This window comes from Olea europaea, chromosome 17 (genome assembly GCF_002742605.1).
Source record: "Olea europaea var. sylvestris chromosome 17, O_europaea_v1, whole genome shotgun sequence".
NCBI classification, from domain to species: domain Eukaryota; kingdom Viridiplantae; phylum Streptophyta; class Magnoliopsida; order Lamiales; family Oleaceae; genus Olea; species Olea europaea.
In genome coordinates this window covers 17744554-17765508 of record NC_036253.1, presented here as the reverse complement: position 1 = coordinate 17765508, position 20955 = coordinate 17744554, and the positions used below count along the sequence as shown (strand labels likewise).

The following is a 20955-nucleotide window of genomic DNA, read 5'->3' as shown; positions in this document are numbered from 1 at the left end:
GACTTTTGAGAAATTTTTTTTTTATTAAGGAAAATGCTTTTCACAGTGTTAAATGTGAGATATCGAGGAATATTTATGAGAATTCACAACATTCACTTAAAAACGAATCTTTGAAATTAGAGGGAGAGATAGAGATCAACTAGTGAAAATTTACCGTAACTTGATTTGAAGAAAACTCATAGCAAAGATTCAAAGAAATACCTAATTGGAAGAGATAGAGGAAAAACCTAGAGGGAAATAAGAATAGCATACTTTTTTTAGAAATCTCTCTATGGATGAGAGATTTTGGGAGAAAAATCCTATTTATATTTTCTATTAAAAAGTCTCTAAAATTCCAAGAAATTTTAAATTCCCTGAAAGTCCCTCTAAATTGAATACCCCAAAACTTGTAGAGACTTCTAAAAAATTTCAATTGAATACCCCGTAACTTCTAGAGACTTTTTAAAAGTCTATAAAAGTCTCTATTGAATACATCCAAACTTTTAGAGAGTCTCTAAAAGTTTCAATTGAATACACCCAAACTTTTTAAATCTCTAAAAGCTTTAAAAGTCTCGATTAAATACACCCCCGGTAGATTGCATGCAAAGGATGGGGTTAGAGTTGTTTAAGAACCTAGAAATGCGATCTTTTTTTCAAGAGTTGGAGAAGGATAAATATGATGAAAGTGAAATCTCTTGCAAAATGCATGATATAATGCATGACTTCGTTACTTATCTCTCAAAATATGAGTGCTGCTTAATCTTTTGTGGTGGAGTAGATGTTACGAATTGTGATATCGGAAAAGTTCGCACCTTTTGTGCTAGAAATGTTTCTCAAGAAGGCCTACCTCTAAATCTCTTTAGTCGTTTAAAATGTGTTCTGGTACTTATTGCGAGTGATTGTGGTTTGCGAGAACTTCCACAAGAGATAGGAAAATTAATTCATTTGAGGTATCTTGACTTGAGCTTCAATCCTATAAGAGAGCTCCCAGAAACCTTGTGTGATTTGTATAATTTGCAGACCTTGGATCTCCAACAATGTTTTGCTCTCTCTGCACTCCCTCAAGGGATCTATAAACTAATAAATCTACGACACCTTCTCTTTGAAGTTAGGTTTATTGATTCAATTCCTCAAGGACTTGAGAGATTAACTGGTCTTTGGATGTTGAGCGGTTTCATTGCAGGAAGAGGATCAAGTAAGTTGGGATATTTGAAAGAACTAAACGACCTTCGAGGATCTCTAGAACTTTTTCTAGGAGGCTTGACTGAGTTAGAAGACTTGGTTGACGCTGAGAAAGCAGAATTGAAAAATAAGATATACATTCGAGAATTGAGCTTCAGATTTCATGGGGAGGTGAGGGTGGACATAATGGAAGCTCTTCAACCACCTCCAAAACTGCAACATTTAGAAATGTTTGAATTGACTTGAGAGATTAACTGGTCTTTGGATGTTGAGCGGTTTCATTGCAGGAAGAGGATCAAGTAAGTTGGGATATTTGAAAGAACTAAACGACCTTCGAGGATCTCTAGAACTTTTTCTAGGAGGCTTGACTGAGTTAGAAGACTTGGTTGACGCTGAGAAAGCAGAATTGAAAAATAAGATATACATTCGAGAATTGAGCTTCAGATTTCATGGGGAGGTGAGGGTGGACATAATGGAAGCTCTTCAACCACCTCCAAAACTGCAACGTTTAGAAATGAATATGTATAGATACGATGGCACCCAATTTCCAGAATGGATCACCACGTCCCTTAACTATTTAAGGGTGCTTAGAATTTCTTCATTTGATAAGTGCTCATCTTTGCCCCCTTTGGGAAAACTGCCGATGCTCGAGGAGCTTGAGATATCATTCATGAGTAGCATGGAATACGTGGGCAATGAATTCTTGGGGATAATGGAGACTATCCAGGAACTATCGAATGCGGGACCTGCATTCCCGAAGTTGAGGAAATTGAGTTTTTACGGTTGTTACAACTGGGAATCGTGGCAGGATATAACTGGGGATGAAAAAGACCATATCTCAATAATGCCATGTCTCAGGGAGTTAGAAATCGAACATTGCCGCAGGTTAAAGGCATTGCCGCATTGCCTCCTGTCGTCTCTGGAGTATTTGACTGTCAAGGACTCCTTATGCCTAGCTTCACTCTACGGTGACAGGACTGGAGACGAATGGGACAAGATATCTCACATTCCCCACATTAAGGTAGACAGTTTGGAAGATATAAAAAGGTATGGCTTCCATGAACAACTGTACCATAAAAGCGTTTAATGCTTATCAGAATTATTATGATTAATTTTTTTTTGGATACGGTTCTGGGTCAAAATCACGGTGTGCCCTTTTTCTGCTATAGTTTTTCACATTGCAGAAAATTTGTATAACTAGGTTCCGTTTTGTATATTTGTATGGTGTTGTCAAAAAGTTGAGAAAATTTGTCTCCTTCAAATTCTTTTATTATTTTGCCTTTGTCTAGATGCAAAGTGAATCATCCTTATTTGACCAAGTCTGTCTACAAATGTGCATTTACTTTTTATTAATCTATCTAGAAATCTCATTTTTTCTATAACTAGGTTCCCTTTTGTATATGTTTATGTTGAATTGCAGATTGATTGAATTAGAGAGAGAGAGAGCTTACGGAGAAATGTTAAAGAGAAGGAGAGCCTGGTTAAATGATCAAAGCTGATGGATGTGAAAATGGGCAAATTAGTGGAGAGACTTGTGGTGGATCTCTGTGTTTCCTAAGACTTGTAGTTATTGAATGAGATTGTAGTCCGTAATTATCAAGGTGTCCGTCTTCGACGATTATTTCTTGGGTCTGTGATCCGGTTCCTATTCACACAGACCAATTAAACCGCGGGATGTGCCTCCTATTGACCAGGGTTCGAGCGCCTCTCCAACTGAACTGTCAAAGTGCCTAGTGAATCAACTCATGTTGCGCCTTGCCTTCCAAGACATTCCTGCCTTCCAGGATAAATCCTACCTTCCGTATTTTATTAATATGGAACTGTGTTGATGTTTTAGTCATAAAGTTGGTTTGAAATCTGGTATTCATGTGTTAGATGAGTTTAATGTGAAAATTTGGTTTTGATATATATTTTTCGAATTCAACAGCACATAAAAATTGCACAGGATAAAACCAAACTGGCAATATACCACCCATGTACTCCATTTAATAAAATGACACTTGACCGTTTAATTAATAAATAGTACTTCACATTTTAAATAAATTTGATTTTTACTTGACTGTATTCTCATTTCTATCAACTCAAACTCAAAAGAAACAAACTTTCATTGTCTTTAAAGGTTCGTTTGTCAAGGTTCTGCCTCCTGTAGACAATTTTTTCCCAAGAAATTATATTAGTCCAATTTTTTTTTTTTTTTGTTAGTTAGATAGTACTTTCAAAAATTATTCAAACACGTTCAAAAATAGCTTTGACATTTCATAAACCCTTTGAAACGGGACCTAAACATCTTGCGTCGGTAGAATAAGTTAGAAGTTGCAATTAAATTGATGCCAGTTGTATTATATATATATTAGCTAGTAGTTAATTTTTTGTATTAATATTCATCTTAATAACTTGCATTGAAAATTTTCTCTACTCTCTATAGTAGATCACCTGCTCACTCAATTTGCTGTTGGAGCCGAACAAAATATTTGTGTTCGAGTTTTGTCTCCAATAATTACGAAGAATTGTGGAACATAAGTGGAAAACACAGGTTGTAAATCCCACTAGGCTAATTCATAGTGTTTCGCGCGGGTTAGTCGCTAACAATTAAAAAGGATCAGACGATTGTGTAAGGGACAAACCTCTTAAGACAAAGTCCCAAAAAGGGATGTTCTTTTATTGGCGATGACTTTACAATTAGAAATTAAAAACAAAGTGCCTTCAAGGGGCGCAAGCACACGAGTTACTGAAAAAAGTGTTTAAGTCTAAACTAAGGAAATTAAAATTACATATTCTCTGTTCGAGAGTTTTTGATTCGGTCCTTTGCTCTATGTCTTTTCTCCCTTTTATACTTCATGGACGATCTCTTTGTGATCAACCGCCTAAAAACTGCTTGATCGTCCTATAATTGCCCACTTTCCTCGTAATGGCCAACTTGTCATGAAAACTGCCTTTTTTAAACTGCTGTCATTACTCTTCATCGTTCAACCGCTTTCGATTGAATTCCTTGAATCGTGGAACGTGATAGGGATGCTTTAATAACTGCTTTGATAACTGCACTTCTTGATAACAACGACGCTTTGTGTTTGTTAAGTCCTTGGGCGACTTGAAGGTTTGGGCGAGAATAAAGTAACAGCTCTGGGCGACTGTATGGCACTCCATTCGCTCAGATTCTGGGCGACTTGCAAGCTTGGGCGATGGCGTTACCGCATTCTTGGGCCTCCCTATTTGGGCCTTCATCTTGATTTGTTTGATTGGGTTTCGTTCTTTAGGCTATCTGATTTGGGGATCCTCCAATTGGGTTTCACTCCTTGGGCCGTTCGATTTGGGCTGAATTTTTATGTGTCAACACATAGCATTGTCTGATTTGAGCAATTGTATTATATATGAACACGTTTCAAGTATTAAACAAAACTTAACAAATATATTATCTCAATTTCTATTCAAAAGATTTATGCAATATATTTAAAATATTAATGTCTTAATTTATAATATATGACTTTTAACGTATGAAAAAATTAATTATTTCTGTGGCTCATTTAGAACTTCTATTTTATTTCCAACAATTTTAGTTAATAATTCAATAATATTTGTTTATAAATATCGATACTTTGATTGAACCAGTGATCCATTAATTTAGCCGGATTAATGTCAGCTTGGATAACCATGAATAATACAATATTTTAATTGATTGGGAATCAATTTAGAGGGCTAGACCCTTTCTCTTTGCTGGTCAGGCAGGCCTTGACCAATTCAGAAATGGACATTGATATTAAGTTGTTTCCCAATCAATAATAATCTTGTAACAATATTATTCATGGTTATCCAAATTAGACATTGAACCAGATAAGTTAATGGATCACTGATTCGATCGACCTATCGATATTTATAATCAAATATGGGAAAATTTTAACAAGTGATAGTTTTTTAGGGGAAATGGATGAATTAGAGAGTGAAAGGTGTCTTGTTATGGAAGAACATATTTAAGGTGAGAAGAAAGGGGAAATTTTTTTAAGAGAATAATACCCTTCCATTTTGAGAAAATATTTGACTACACGAGTTCACTTAATGGAAAAGATAGATGAAAATGGACAAAAAAAATGTTTTACGCAATCGAAGGTGCACTTAAGGGTGAAAATGCAAACAAATAAAATGTAAGGACATTTTTGCACAATAACATTAAAAGATAGAGATGTTATGTGCTAATTACCCATGATTTTTTCATGAAAAAAATACGTATTTACAAAAGTTTCAGGATACACTTTCAAAAAATAAGAAACTTGTAAAAAAAAATTCAAAAATTTGATGGGCACATTTGTGTCCACCTGATAACAATTTTGTGATTTATTAATTAATAAAACAGATCAGTACCACAATAATATATAATTTATAGGTATGGTCACGCACCAATCATGAACTGCATAAGATGACACTCACAAAAAAATAAATTGTGAGTCAAAATGACACATTTTTAGGTATATATTACCCATTTTATCGATCAAATATTATTCATTGGTTACAAATTACTTATTTTATTCATAACATTTATCCAAATAGTGGATCGCAAACACTCTTCATCCCATCCTACCCGACTCCATGGCCACTGATAAGTTTAGACCAATGGCTTTTTAGCTACAGTATGAACATAGAAGTACTTGCCACCGCTTAAAATCTTGGACTTTGATTGGTTACCAAGGTCTGCCACACAGGTTATCATTGATCGTTTGATTTCTCGCAAGTGAATGGGATCGAAAATAAGTAATAAAGTAGTGTGTAAGTGTTGAACTCACGAGGACTAAGTAGTCGATTGAGTTCAAATTAATTACAATTTTAATCGAATAGCAACAAGTTTTGAGTTTTCTATACTAATACCTAAGTTATCAATTAAACTAGAAAGCGATTTAACTGGTTTTTCAAATATGTGAAAGTATTGCTAATATGTCGAATCTCATTGTTAATCCATTTTTAGCACAACAAATTAAAGTGATAGTTTGTAGTAATCTTGTTGGTCAATGTTTCTAATTTAATTGAAAACATCTCTCAATAGTTATCAAATATGTCCCCCTAATGTGATCTTCCTATTTCTCGATGAAAGATAGAAACATGATAAATGTATTAAATAATCTAGAACAGCATTAAAAATCATGTAAAGCATATAGATATATCTCTATCCTTTATCAAACCTTACAATATTTATAGTTTTTAGCTAAAAACTTATTATCTCTGTCGATAAAAATATATTCCAATAAATCATCTTAATTAGTAGCTAATTAATTGAGAAATCGGTGAAAACAATAATAGACATCTAAAAAAAAATACATACTAAACGTTAAAATAATTAATCAATATCAAAAGTCTCATAATAAGGGTTCATCTCATCCCAGCAATGTAAATATCTAGCCAAGTATATTGAAATTACAAGAAATCATTAACAATTTAATAAACATCACCTGAAAATTAGACAATTGGAGAAAAACGCTGAATTTTTTATATCTCTTGAATGTTCTTCTCAATTCTTGTGCAAATTTTTTGCGTGAAGTCTCATTGATGATTTTCTTGCAATTCCACAATTGAAATCTTTCACAAATATGACTTTTGACCTGTTCTTAAATTTAATTCTCTCATAATCTTCAATTTCTAGAGTTGTTTGGTTGCATAAAAGAGGCTCTCTCAGTGTATAGGATGTTCTGATATTTATATGGCTCGAATCTAGGTCAAAAATATCGCTCAAAACTTTGCCAAGTTGTGTTTTAATTGTATAAGGAAACCTAAAATTCGATCGAGCTTTTGTACAATGAGGTAGCATAGTACATTGGGGTGCGACCGCATAGTTCACTTGTTGAACTCCAACTTCGTCTTTGCATGGTTAAATGTCACTGCATAGATTTTTAATTATGCATTCGCATAGTTATGATTTTTTGGTCTAACAATTTCCATCAATTTAGGCATATCTTTCTTTTCTGAAATCCGATTAAGGTGATTTAAAGTGCATTAAAAAGATATCTCAAATTGATACAATTTTTCCGGAGATATAATTTTTTCAATTTGAATATTTGCTATGCAAAAAATGGGTCTTAAATAGAAATTGAAAATTTGAAGTACAATTTTTTCGCCTAAAAATTGATATGTAAAAATAATGACTATATTTCATCCATTTAACTTCTTTTCTCATCCAATTGATCACTAACATTCTCGAATCTTCATCATAAAGTTCGACACAACTTTTCAGTATTTACACTTTAGCCCTTAAACTTTGATTTTACTTCATTTAATTCATTTTCTCTTATAATCTCTCCTTTTTTTTTTTTTATCTTTCAATTGTATCCAATTAAAGCCTTGGCATCTTCGATCTTCATTTCATTATCTATCTCATGTATGGATTATTTACGACTTGGTCTCATCTTTTGGATTTCACTTTTTTTCTGGATTTTCCTTTTGTTTCTTCCAATTTCTTATTCAACCATTAAATTTCGCCTATTTAACATGGAATGCAAGAATTTAGACTATATTTCACCAGAAGAACAACTAAAATATCGTTGTTTAAGGCCCTGAGTAAGTATATAAAATACATATATCAAATACCCCCAAATTTAAACTTTTGTTCTCAAATAAAATTATCATCTAAATAATTACAAACATACAAGCATGCTAAGATATTTGACTAGATAATCTAGCTTCTTACCTCAAGATTCAAGATTTTAGTGTTAATTCCACAAAATGTTTCAACGCCACAACACCAAACCCATATCTGCTCTTTCAATGCAAAATTGACATGTGTGTGAAGAATTAAGTAATCAATCATGAATGCACAAGTTGTTTCAATTCTCAACTCTTAGTAATCAAATATACCTTCATCTCTCATATAATTCACACGCTACCAATTATTTTTCTTTTTACTCATTCCCAGTGTGTAATCTAAAGTTGAATTATTCATTACATCATCACCCTCTCTAGTTCAGGTGGACGTTATTAGTTATAAGTCAACACATCAATGAATAAGGATTCTCCAATTATTTGATTGTTTCGACCGTCAAGACTCAACTAAAATAATTATCCTTCATCGAAAGTCAAATTCCCGCAAACAAGTGTATGGGACTTAGTCTTTTTATGCAGTTGCTTATTTTGATTTTCAAAAGTTTTTTTATTGCTTTCTCTCCCTTAAGCTTTTTAAATGAAGCATGTAGCAGACTTTAGGCTGATGACTTTCAAATCAGATGACTATAGGGCATCATATTTTAAAATGCCCTTACAGGCTTAATAACCCAATAAAAAAGGCTTCGAAGAGAACTATTTTTTAGTGCAACTTCATCTCTGATTACTTTTTAAATGACCCATGTATCAAGTTTTAAGTCGATGACTCCCAAGTCAAATGACTTTAAGGCAACAAGTTTTAAGATATCCTTATAGGTTTAGTTACTCGAGTCATAAAAATCTAAAAGAGAAGTTCCAAATTCCAAAAATAAAATAAAATTAGGTCTTGATCGATGCAATGTCCATCATCAAACACTTATTCAAACAAACCGACTTCCAAATCAAACCTTTCGTCCAATTTTATCTTGTTAATCTAAGACACTACACATATAACTTTTTAACACAAGGAATCCACGTCCATATCCATATCTCTCTACAACAATAAAATCACCCCAAAGCATTGTTAAATTAGGTCTAAGATGTTAATTTATAACAATTTTGGGTATAGCATCTATGTTCAATCTATCAACATATCCAGCATATGAATCAATTCATTTCATCACAATGTTAAACTCAATTCTAGTACGCTTATAGTATTAAATTTTATAAGGTTAGGCTTCAATCAATCTAGCATGCATCATATACATAGTTTATAAAACAACATCAAATCTCAAACAAATCATTATCATCGGTCAGACTGTTTAACCTACGCAATCACACAATCTAATAAAAAATATTTTTTCTATGTATACTAAAACAAACACACGAAATAAACAGTGCACGAAAACAAAAAAAAAAAACAAAAAAATATTTTTTCTATGTATACTAAAACAAACACACGAAATAAACAGTGCACAAAAAAAAAAAAAAAAAACAAAAAAAAAAAACTCAAAGTTTTTTTCCACCTCCAAACTTAAAATCGACATTATCCCCAATGTCCTAAAGTGAAAGTAAGAATAGAAAGAGACAGGGAAGATGATGAAGAAGGTATTTTCTGAATTTTTTTCGTTGAAATGAGTGAGGCACCACAGGTGACGACTATACAATCTCCTTCATCATGCTTTTCATTTAGTCTATGTTGGTTTGAGTGTTGCACGATGTCAAGTTCTTTCACACAGCGATCAAATTAACATTAAAGATCAAATAACCTAGAACATGTGTTACTTAACCCAAATAATCGACATGACCAACAAATTTCAGGACCTAAGGCAAAACATAATAGGATGGTGATACCTTGTAACTTGAAACATGCCTAAGTCTAATGCAAACTAATAAACAAAATAAATATATATGCAATGCAGTGCAAAAGGAAAAATAAATAAATAAAAGTTAAGAAATTGGATTGCCTTCCAATAAGCGTTTGGTTTATAATCTTTAGCTAGATTGTACGGAAAAATTGATCATGGTGGTTTAAATAGGTATCTTGAGCCCTTGCACTCCTTGCAATTTCCAGCCTTACATCCCCTTTTTGCCCTTCAGACCTTGAGCTCTCCATTCTCTTCTTGAGCAAGGCTCTCTAAATGTTTAGGCTTTATCTCCTTCGACCCTTTTGAACTTTTTCAGTAGCATATTTGATATCCTCCAGTATTAATGGTTACTTTGGTGGATTATGTAGTTTAAAGATCTCATGTGCGTCCTCCACCATCACGGTTAGCTCACCTTTCTCCATGTCAATCAAGGTTTGACATGTTGCTAAAAAAGCTTGACCTAAGATTATTGGCATATCTTGGTCGTCTTCGAGGTTCATAACAAAGAAGTATGCGAGGAATATTAGCTTCCCAACTTTGATGAGCACATCCTCAACCTTTCTCCATGGGCATTTGACTCTCCTATTTGCCAGCTGCAGTGTTACACTCGATCCATTGACTTCTCTAACTCCTAATTTCCTAAAAGTAAACAAAGACATTAAGTTTACACTTGCACCTATTTCACATAAAGCATTAAAATGAAATTCTTTGCCTAGTGAAATACGTAAAGTGAAACTTTCTGTGTCTTTGAGTTCTGATAGCAATTTATTTTGCAGCATTGCACTGCTCTCCTCAATTAATGCCATTTTTACAATCTGGCAGCCTTTTTTTTTTTTTTTTTTTTTAAGTTATCATGTCCTTCAGGAACCTTGCATACATTGGGGTTTGTCAAATTGTATCAATGAATGAGATGTTTATGTGAAACTTTTTCAGCATATCAAAGAACTTCTCGAATTGGTCATCGAGCTTTCTCTTTTTGCAGTTTTTGTGACAAAAGGTAGTGGTAGCACAAATTCTTTAATAGGAGTGGTTTCCTTAACCTTAGGATCCTCTAATATTCTTTCTGTCTTCGCTTCTTTTTTTTGCTCAGATTCCTCCAATTGTTCCTCAACTGTGGTATGTACCTTTTAGTTTGTAACAATTGGTCTCTTTACATTAATCTCTGGCAGTTGAACTCTACTACGTGTAATTGCCTCAATTTGCTCTTCCTTCACAACCTTCACTGTCATTACCTATTGTTTGGGATTTATTTCAGTGTCACCGGGTAATACTTTTGATAGTCTCTCTAAAAGTACTTTCGATATTTGTCCCATCTAATTTTCTAAGTTTTTGATGATAGCTTCCTGAGCTTGCAAGATTTTATATGTTCTTTGCGTGTGTTGGTTAGATATCTCTGCTAATTTAGTCACAAGATCTTCCAGTGAAGACATCTTCTCATTTCGCTGAAATTCGAATGGTGTGGTCTGCTATGTACAATTTGAGCCTCCTGATTATTACTCCACTGAAAGTTTGGGTGATTTCTCCAACCTGGGTAATAGGTGTTAGGATTCGGGTTGTGTTGTTGCCTTTGAAATTTCTAAGTGTAGTTCACATCTTTCACGGTGTGAACAAAAGGAGATCCCACATTACAACCAACACTTTCGTGGCTCTCTCCAAAATATTTGCATTTCGATCCCACTGTATGAGTTGCATTTATCTTATCTACTTTTTGCGCAAGTGATGCCAACTGTACTGAAATTACAGTTAAAGAATCAACTTCGAACACCCAGCAGCTTTCTTTCCACTCGTCCTTTTAGTAGGTCAAAGTACACTGATAAATGCTAAATCCTCCATGATTTGGTAGACTTGATCAGCAGTTTTTTTTTGTGATAGAACCATCACACGCAGAGTCTACTTAGCCCTGCTAATCGAATTCAGACAAATGTAGAAATATTGCACCTAATGCCACTTTTACAGTCCGTGTTGGGCTAATCAGATTTAGATCAATGTAGAAATATTGCACCTAAAGCCAATTTTGCAATCCGTGTTGTAGGCATTGGTGGAGTAAACCTTTATATCATTCCCAAGCCTCTGAATAGCATTCTGAGTCTAGTTGTTGGAAAGTAGTAATCTTGTTCCTTAGTTTTACAATACTTTTCGATGGAAAGTATTCATTAAGGAATTTCTGACTCAATTGATTCCATATAGTGATGCTCTGTGATGGATAAATGACTAATCACTCCCTTGCTGAGTCTCTCAATGTGTATGGGAAGAGTCTCAGTCGGATTGCTTCACTAGAAATCCTTGGATACTCGATAATTTCACACCATGTTCAAAAATTTTTGATATATGAACATTAGGATTCTCTATAGCTCTCCCAAAGAATTGTAGCGCATTTTGGAATATGTTGAAAACATCAATCTTCAAGTGGAAATTTACCTAACCAAACGCCAAACATACTATGCTAGACTGGCTATCCACGATCGGCGGAACCATATATTTTCCCATAAGCCTTGCATTTTCATTGGCTACATGTACATTCGGTCCTCCCATTCTAAAATTAGCCCCGATGGCTATTTGATTTGGATTTTTATTTGCCATGTCTACCTTTTTTATTTTTGGTGTGTTTTCAGTTATTGTCTTATTTGAGGGCTGAGTGTTCGTTCGATCTCCAGGCTAAATTGAAAAAGATCATCGATTCTCAAACTTCGCATACAAGGTCCTAAAAATGGAAGCAAGAAACACTGTCAAATTTTTCTAATATAATAAACTAAACTAAAGAAAATAGTAAAATTTAGATTAAGGCTAAAATTAACTAAAACTTATCAAAAACAATAATCCCCGACAATAGCGCTCCGATCGTTTGATTTTCCACAAGTGTACAAGATTGTGAACAAGTAATAAAGTAGTGTGTAGAGTGTCGAATCCATGAAAACTAAGTATTCAATTAAGTTCTAGTTAATAACAACCTTAATCGAATATTAACAAGTTTTGAGTTTTCTATACTAATACCTAAGTTATCAATTAAACTAAAAAGCGTTTTAACTGATTTTTTAAATATGTGAAAGTATTACTAAGATATCGAATCCCCTTGTTAATCCATTTTTAGCACAACAAATTAAAGTGACAGTTTGTAGTCATTCTTGTTGGTCAATGTTCCTAATTTAACTGAAAATATCTCTCGATAGTTATCAAATCAATTCCCCTCAAGATCTTCGTATATCTCAATGAAAGATACGAACATGATAAATACATTAAACAATCTAGAACACCTTTAAAAATCATGTAAAGTATAGAGATATATCTCTATCCTCTATCGAACCTTACAATGTTTATTGTTTTTAGCTAAAAACTTATTATCTATGTCGATAACAATATATTCAATAAATCATCTCAATTAGTACCTAATTAATTGAGAAGTCAGTGAAAATAATAATAAACATCTAAAAAAACATACATACTAAACGTTAAAATAATAAATCAATATCAAAAATCTCATAATAAGGGTTCATCTCATTCTAGCAATATAAATATCTAGCCAAGCATATTGAAATTATAAGAAATCATTAAATGTTTAATAAACATCACCCGAAAATTAGACAATTGGAGAAAAACGATGAATTTTTTATATTTCTTGAATTTTCCTCCTAATTCTTGTGCAAATTTCTGGTGTGAAGTCTTCTTAATGGTCTTCTTGCAATTCCACAACTGAAATCTTTCACAAATATGACTTTTACACTCTTCTTCAAAGTAATTCTCTCACAATCCTCATGTTCTTGAGTTGTTTTGTTGCATAAAAGAGGCTCTCTCTCTCTTTCTCTTTACGTATGGGATGTTGTGGTATTTATATTGCTCAAATCTAGGTTAAAGATATTGTCCACAACCTTACCAAATTGTATTTTAATCGTATAAAGAAACCTTAGAGTTTAAGTCAAACTTTTGTACTATGCGATAGAATAGTACATTGGGATGCGACCGCATAGTTCACTTGTTGAACTCCAACTTTGTCTTTGCAGGGTTGAATGCAATCACTTATTTTTCTAACTATGCAACAGCATAGTTAAAGTTTTTTTTCCGTCAGACAGCCTTCAGTATTTTAGTCAACAAAAATTGATAATTATTTGAAAAATAAATTTGAGATGAAGGATCTAGGAAAAATTAAATTTTATCTCGGGTTGTAGATTAAACATTTCGCAGAAGGATTATTTGTTCATTAATCAAAATTTACAACAAGTCTTAAATTGTTTTTATATGGACAACGTACATCCATTGATATCATCTATGGTTATTCAATCACTTGATGCGAAAAATGATCTATTTCGTCTATTTGAAGATGGATAAAAGGTTCTTGGTTAGTCCTGAAGTACCATAGTTTAGTGTCATTAGAGCATTAACCTATTTTGTAAATTGTACTCGACTCGACATAGCTTTCTCTGTAAATCGTCTTATAAGTATAGCTCTACATGAACTTAAAAACATTGCAATGATATTAAACACATTTTTCTTTACCTGAAAGGTATTATTGACTTGGGATTGTTTTATTCTCAAAAGTCAAGATCTGCTTTAATGGAATATGCAGATGCAGCTTATCTCTCTGATCCATATAAAGCTAAAACACAAACATGATATGTATTGAAACGTGAAAAACAGTTATATCACGAAAATCTGTGAAGCAATCCTTTGACAACAACATCCTCAAATCATTATAAAATTATTGCAATCCATCGAGTAAGGCGAGAAAGTGTATGATTGAGGAATATGACCAATCATATCCAAGTATCATACGGATTAACTTCAAAAAAAGATAGTCTTACAATTTTGTATAAGGCAATGCAACTTGTATTGTACAACTCAAAGGACGCTATATCAAAAGTGATAAGACGAAACACATTTCTATAAAATTCTTTCATACACATGAGTTTCAAAAGAATGACAATATTGATATTCAACAAATTCATTCAAGTGATAATGTGACTGATTATTCACAAAAATGTTGCCAATATCTCCTTTTAAGAAATTGATTCACAATATTGGAATGCGTCAACTCAAAGATTTTTAGTGATTTTCATCAGGAGTAATTAAATCTTATTTTCATTGAAGACCACATGAAAATAAGATTTAATTAGTTGTAATTTTTAGCAATATTATTTGTATTCGCCCCACATAACATATATGTGGTAGTTAGTGATTTCATACATTAAATTGATAATTTTTTCTTATCTTATGCAACAAATGACTAATCGTTACATATATGTCACGTAGGGCGACTGCAGTAATAAGCGATTACAAATAGCATTATTTTTTCTTTTTTTTTACCGTCACAACTTCTCACTAAACAAAACTAAAATTATTAGTTCGTTCAGTTATTTTTTCCTAATTTCTATATAACAATTTTCTTTATCACCCACGTGCATCGCTGGCTCAACCACAATAGACTCAATGCCATTCAAGCCTTATTTATAATGAAAGTTTTTGTTCTTTCCTAATTGTATTTGTATATGAAGTCTTTTATTTAATATTTAGTCACGTCCTTCTTATATAAATAACCATTTTCACTTAAAAGTTACGCCCCTTGTAGCTTAAATATTTGATTAAAATTAAACTCAAATTCGACAATTAATTTTCACCAACTAAACGGGACAGTAAAACGGAGCAGGAGACTGTCACACTCTGCCCTTGACCCTATCCCGAACCTGTCTTGTTTTGCCTTGCCTTAATCAAGTACGAGAGTAGAGCAAAGCAACAAAAATACCTGAAAAGGTGAGTGACTGGAATGATTGTTCCGACCCTGACTCGCCCTGTTGTCATCTCTAAATTAAACTATTGTTTTGACTCTTAATTCTATTCTACTACTAATCTACGTCAATCAACAAGAATAAGGCACAAATTGAAAGTTATATATCATATAATGTACTAATGCTCTATTTATAATTTATTTTCCTCGCCTTCTGAAAATATCCAACAGGATAGGGATGGTTATGGCTACGCCAGCCCAATCCCGCTCGTTGCCATCCTATGACTGAATAATTTAGTGACTGAACAGAAACTATTTTAAAAATATGGTGACCAATTTGAAATTATATAAAGTTTGGCAACCAACATGATATCTAGAGCAAAGTTACACCATCCCATTTGTGCCTTTTTACCCGATTTTTAATAACAAGAAACTACAAGGATTTAGAGGCCAAAATATCTTGGATCTAGTCAGGGGTAAAGACTAAGAGCATCTTCATAAAATAGTTCCGAATTGTGATTTAAATCTCTAAATTGGTCTAAAACCTCTTCAATAGATATATACAAAGGAAATGTAAAATGCATTTTTGGACATAAATAAGAGACAAAAAGTAAATTTAGATCTTATAATTAGGGCAAAATTTAAATTTATATCCACTAGAATGTAAATAAAGATGCAAGAGTATTTTTAAAAATATCAATTTACACTCAAATTTACTCCACCAAAGATACTCTGACGTTCAGACCTTGACACTAGTTCAAGTAGAAGTGTAAGTAAAACATGCCCGACAACGATGCTTTTTTTTTTTTGGAGGGCCGGTGAGGGTTTATCGCGGACTATAAGCCGTTTTACTAAAATTATTCAACCACCTGACCGTAGCCACATGTTTTAGGGCATATTTTTTCTAAAATTTTTTACCCTGTAGTTTTTTGCTCAAATGGTTTTCATATTTTCCCACGAAATTAGGTTAGGGAATTTTGTTTGTAAAGTTGTTGATAAAGCATATAAATTAAGAGGCGTTGAATTTAATTGAGAAAAATACTAAATTAAGGTGCTTCGGCCATATTTTTATGGTGTGTTGCATTCAAAAATTTCACCTTTGTAAATTTATTTTTTCACTTTTTATTTTTTTGGCATTATCACGCTTGATATCAGCATACCGTGTGACGTGGTACTCTTTTATGCGTACTGATTTTATGAATAGCCAGATATTAAGGGAGCCTAAGAAAGTTTTTAAATTTTTTATGAGACTGTAAATGAAAATTATCTATATGATTGATTGTAGGGCATACAACGTAATCTTTGAAGTTAGAGAGGCAAAAGAGGAGTTGTTAGAAATTTTGATGAGTGAAAGTGCATTAGAGCGACGTAGATCAGGTTCTACTATTTTCACGTTTAGAGTTCTAAATTTACCATCACGTAAAAAGTTTGCTATCATTCTTCCTTTCATGTGCATTAACTTTCTCTTCGTGTTTAGGTTTGGGTGTTGAGTAGATCAGTCCGGATATTTCAATATTCGGAATCACCCATTAGACTTTTGATATTTTGTAAATGAAACAATTTGTGTCCATGTAATTATGGAAACAAAATCCAAACCTGAATCGGTTTCAATTTGGGTTAGGTTCTTCCTATACACACACACATTAATAAATATTTTCATATAAGTACTTCCAATATGTATACTTTACACGCTATTACTCGACAATATTTGTGAATTGGAGAAAATCTAGCTAAGAGATATACAAGAAGCTGAAATTCAGCTACATGATTCAAAATAGTGAAAACTAAAATCACGAAAATATGAGAAAATTAAATTATAATTTAAGAAAAATGATTTTTTCTTAATAAATCTTATTTGATCCATAAATGAAGCATGCTGAAGCCTGTAATTCAAGTATAGATAATGCTTAAATTCTTCTAAAATTAAAACCAATAGACATTAAAAATACTACTTAGATAAATAACTATATAGTACAAAGAAATTGCAGTCAACGTATTGAACTTGATCTATTTGAGTTAAAAATGAAAAAAAAAAAATATTTCAAAAGAGAAACATGAACTCAAGCCAAAAGGGTACACCATAGCCCAAACTATAAATATATTAAGTTCAGTTGTCACGGCTTATAAAAAAATTTAAAAATCACATAAATTTGTAATAATGCAAGAAAATAAAAAGCTCGAATCGCAAAGAATGAACACTTTAATTCATTAACTTATAATACTGATCCTAGTTTTGACTTTTTCATTCATCAAAAGCTCAAATTACAAAGATTAATGTGTACCGACCTCTAAAATGCAACAATTTGATGTGAGATAAGAGACAAAAAGGTAGAATCCAAATATATTTCTTAGTCTCTAGAATCTTAGACAAATTACTATCCAAATTAGAGTTTTTTTGTTTTGTATTTTTTCACCCGGTCTATAAATTGTGTAAAAAATAATAATAATAATAATAATTATTATATAAAAAATTGGTTCCATTCGGATATCAACAGTTCTAGTTTAGGAACCAAGAACCAACCCGGAGGCAGTTAGTTCTCGGTTACTAGTTATTATTATTATTATTATTTGAAATCTGACCAGAACCTTTGGCTTCGATTAAAATGCATAGGTCTAGTTGTGTTGGAAACAGAATATATCAATGGAAAATACTTGTTGAAAATATGGACATTACACGGAAGGAAAACCTTATCAGAAGATTGAAGCTCAATATTAAGCTCTGTTAAGACAAGGCAGTAATTTTATAGAGAAGTGCAAGGAAAAATGTAGTTGTTTTGAAAATTCAATAGAGTTTACTGAAGTGACTTTCATTTGTAGTTCATGATTATTTTATCTTACACTTCATTTTTTTTTCTTAAATGTACTAAAAATGAATTACCCTAAAAGCAAAAATTTAGCACCTGTTTGATATTAATTCTATAAAAATTATTTAAATTATTATGACATAGTGGGTTGCAAAATGCAGTGTATTTAGAACAGAAGTAGTGACTATCACAAGGTAATATGAGTTTTTCGATTGCGTTCTTTTGAAGAAAGACTAGACAAGATAGATTTTCTAATCCATACAAAATAATCTATGGGATTAAATTAAGTGGAGAGATTATTTTAGGGTAACCTGTAAAATGTCACAGGGTTGGCCTATCAATGGCTGACAGGTTTAATTTCAAGTCATGGATTATGAGTAGAAACAAATGCATGGATGAAAAAGTTCAAGAGGAGAGTAGGTCCAAAGTCTATAGATAAGGTTTAATTTGGTGAGTCTGTGTCGTAATCTGTGAAGAAATCAAGACTCGTGTCCTTTTCTTGCAACACTTTCTTGTCATCTTACTTCCATCCCATGGAATTCTTTTGTCAAAGGTAAATTTCTATTCTTCCATCTTTTTTAACTTCTAATACCCTCATTTTGCTCTCAAATAGGACGTTTGTTGTTTGGAAAACGTTTTTAAACGGTTTATAGTATAGATAGATAGAAATAAGTGATAGATAAGTTGATAGTACTCATAAGTCTCAAAAAATGTGTTGATAAAAAGTGATTTGATCGATTATAAATTGTTTATCAACGTTAGCCAAACATTGTTGCACCTTAACCTGTATGTGTTTAAAACTCATGTTCTTGCTAGTAAATGATGTCAATATGTGTTACAAGCATCATTATGAAAGAGATACATTAGTATGTTGCATTGTAGTTTGGGATTTAAGATGGATGAAAAATGCATCTTTTTTTAATACGTATTTAAAAGCGTGTATTTAATAATAAACTAACACTTGTCATGTCCAATACAAGTGCAACTTTCCCTCTCGTGTTTAATAATTGCGTATACATGTTTGATCCCATTTTTTAAAATTTATTTTTTTCTCCTAATTCATTTTAAAATACACATTTTATAAGATTTACTATTCTTATCAATATTTCGATTGTGCATCGCATTAACTTCTATCAAAATTTACTAAATCTATTTTTAGTCTAAACTAAACCGGGCCGCAATATGATCAATGTACAACACAAGTATGAGTGGTTTGATTTCATTGCTATTTAGCTAGATTTGAAACATTTATTGCAGGGCAAAAAGGTCTTTACGTGCCACTGTGCCAGAGTACATCAAAGTTTGATGATCAATGCACGTAAATGTTTCATTGATTTTCCATCTTCAAGTCAGGTTCATTAAAGATCCAATTCCCAAAGAATTTGGAAACTATAGCCAACACAATTAAGATGCTTTGCTAAGCATGTTAGAAGTACATCACATTTGGGTCTTTTTCATATTTCTCGACTTTTTTTAGATAGAAATTTTGCTAAATTCATGTAAAAACATTCTCAATCTCATGGTCCGTGGCATGAACGAATGAAGAAATCAATCAAAAAATCGAACGATCGAGCTAGACCCTTTCAAAATAACTGTAGTTGGCTGCAAAAAAGTGAAAAGTAGCTTAAAAGCTCAACTAATGGGCCAAAATTTATTTTTAACTACTTTTTAAAATCAAGATCTTTCTTGACACTATAATATTTCATTAAACAAACAAAAAAAAATTCAATAAAATGCTCAACAGAGATATTTATACACTGCTAGCTAGGACACAAGTTAATACATAAAAGTTAAAGTCAACAATCCAAAAGAAACAAATATAATTAAAAAAGAGAAAATGACTTGTTTTCTCTAGGTGATTGAACTGGAAACAATGGCAAAAGCTCCGGTGGTTCAGACCCTCTTGGAGTGCTCAATGGGCTTGGGTGCAAATAAAACCTCTTCTCTGCAATGGCTCTTTCTTCTTCCTCCATAGGAGACCTCGGCGTCCTTGGACTCCCACGCCCAAAAAGATCCAATGGCGAAACCGGCGAAACCATTAACATTTCGCCATTAAACCCCAAAAAATTCCTTTGATGACATCTTGCAGTAGAAGGTGAAACCATTGAGTTTGAACTGGCGGTGCCGCCAAGCTTGATTTCTAGCTTTCTTGCAGATTGTCTCCTTTCATGAAGTTTGAAGGCTGGCTTCCGAGGACCCATTTCTCCGGGGATGGGTTTTCCGGTGAAGCGAGAGGGGGTGGTGGATGGGAGTTTCTGTGCTGCAGAGTCTGGGGTGGTGGTGGTGGTAGTGCCGGTGAGTTTTTGAACGACGGCACGGAATGTTGAAGGGTCGGCTTGAACAAAAGTGGTGTTGGGGATTGTATTTGGATCGAAACCATTTGGAAATGCTACGAATTGTACGCTGGAATTGGGAATTTCTTTAGCATTGTGATTATAAGAAGATGAAGAAGCCATGAGAGAGAATGAGAGATGAAAATAGTGAACAGAAACAGAAAACAGGGATCAAACGAGGTGTTTATATAGAATTAAAAGAGAAAAGTGCATCGAGGGATGGAAAATGTCAGATAGTAAAGGAGCCGAAAAGCTTAACCACCTGAATAGTGAATATACAGCCTTGATATTTCCACTTCACCTAGGCTAGTTCCACGCAAATTAAAATTTGGAGCACGGGATCTTGTCCGCACATCGTAAATGGACGTTTACAGGAAGAAGAATCATATTCCGAATGTCCGATCCAAGTGTGTGTAAGTTGTATCCGCATGCAAATTTACCTGGTGGCGAACCAGGGGGAAGACTACCACTTCTCAGGATTAGTCAGGCGAAACTTGGACATTTGAATTATCAAAAAAAATAAA

The 20955-nt window shown here is 33.0% G+C and overlaps 1 protein-coding gene across 1 annotated transcript; it reads right to left on the bottom strand.

The window, feature by feature from the left end:
• Positions 1-19861: 19861 nt before the first annotated feature.
• Positions 19862-20955, bottom strand: LOC111365834 (VQ motif-containing protein 11-like). Its single transcript, XM_022986349.1, has one exon. The coding sequence runs from the start codon at positions 20552-20554 to the stop codon at positions 19922-19924; it is 633 nt and encodes a 210-aa protein (XP_022842117.1). The 5' UTR covers positions 20555-20955; the 3' UTR covers positions 19862-19921.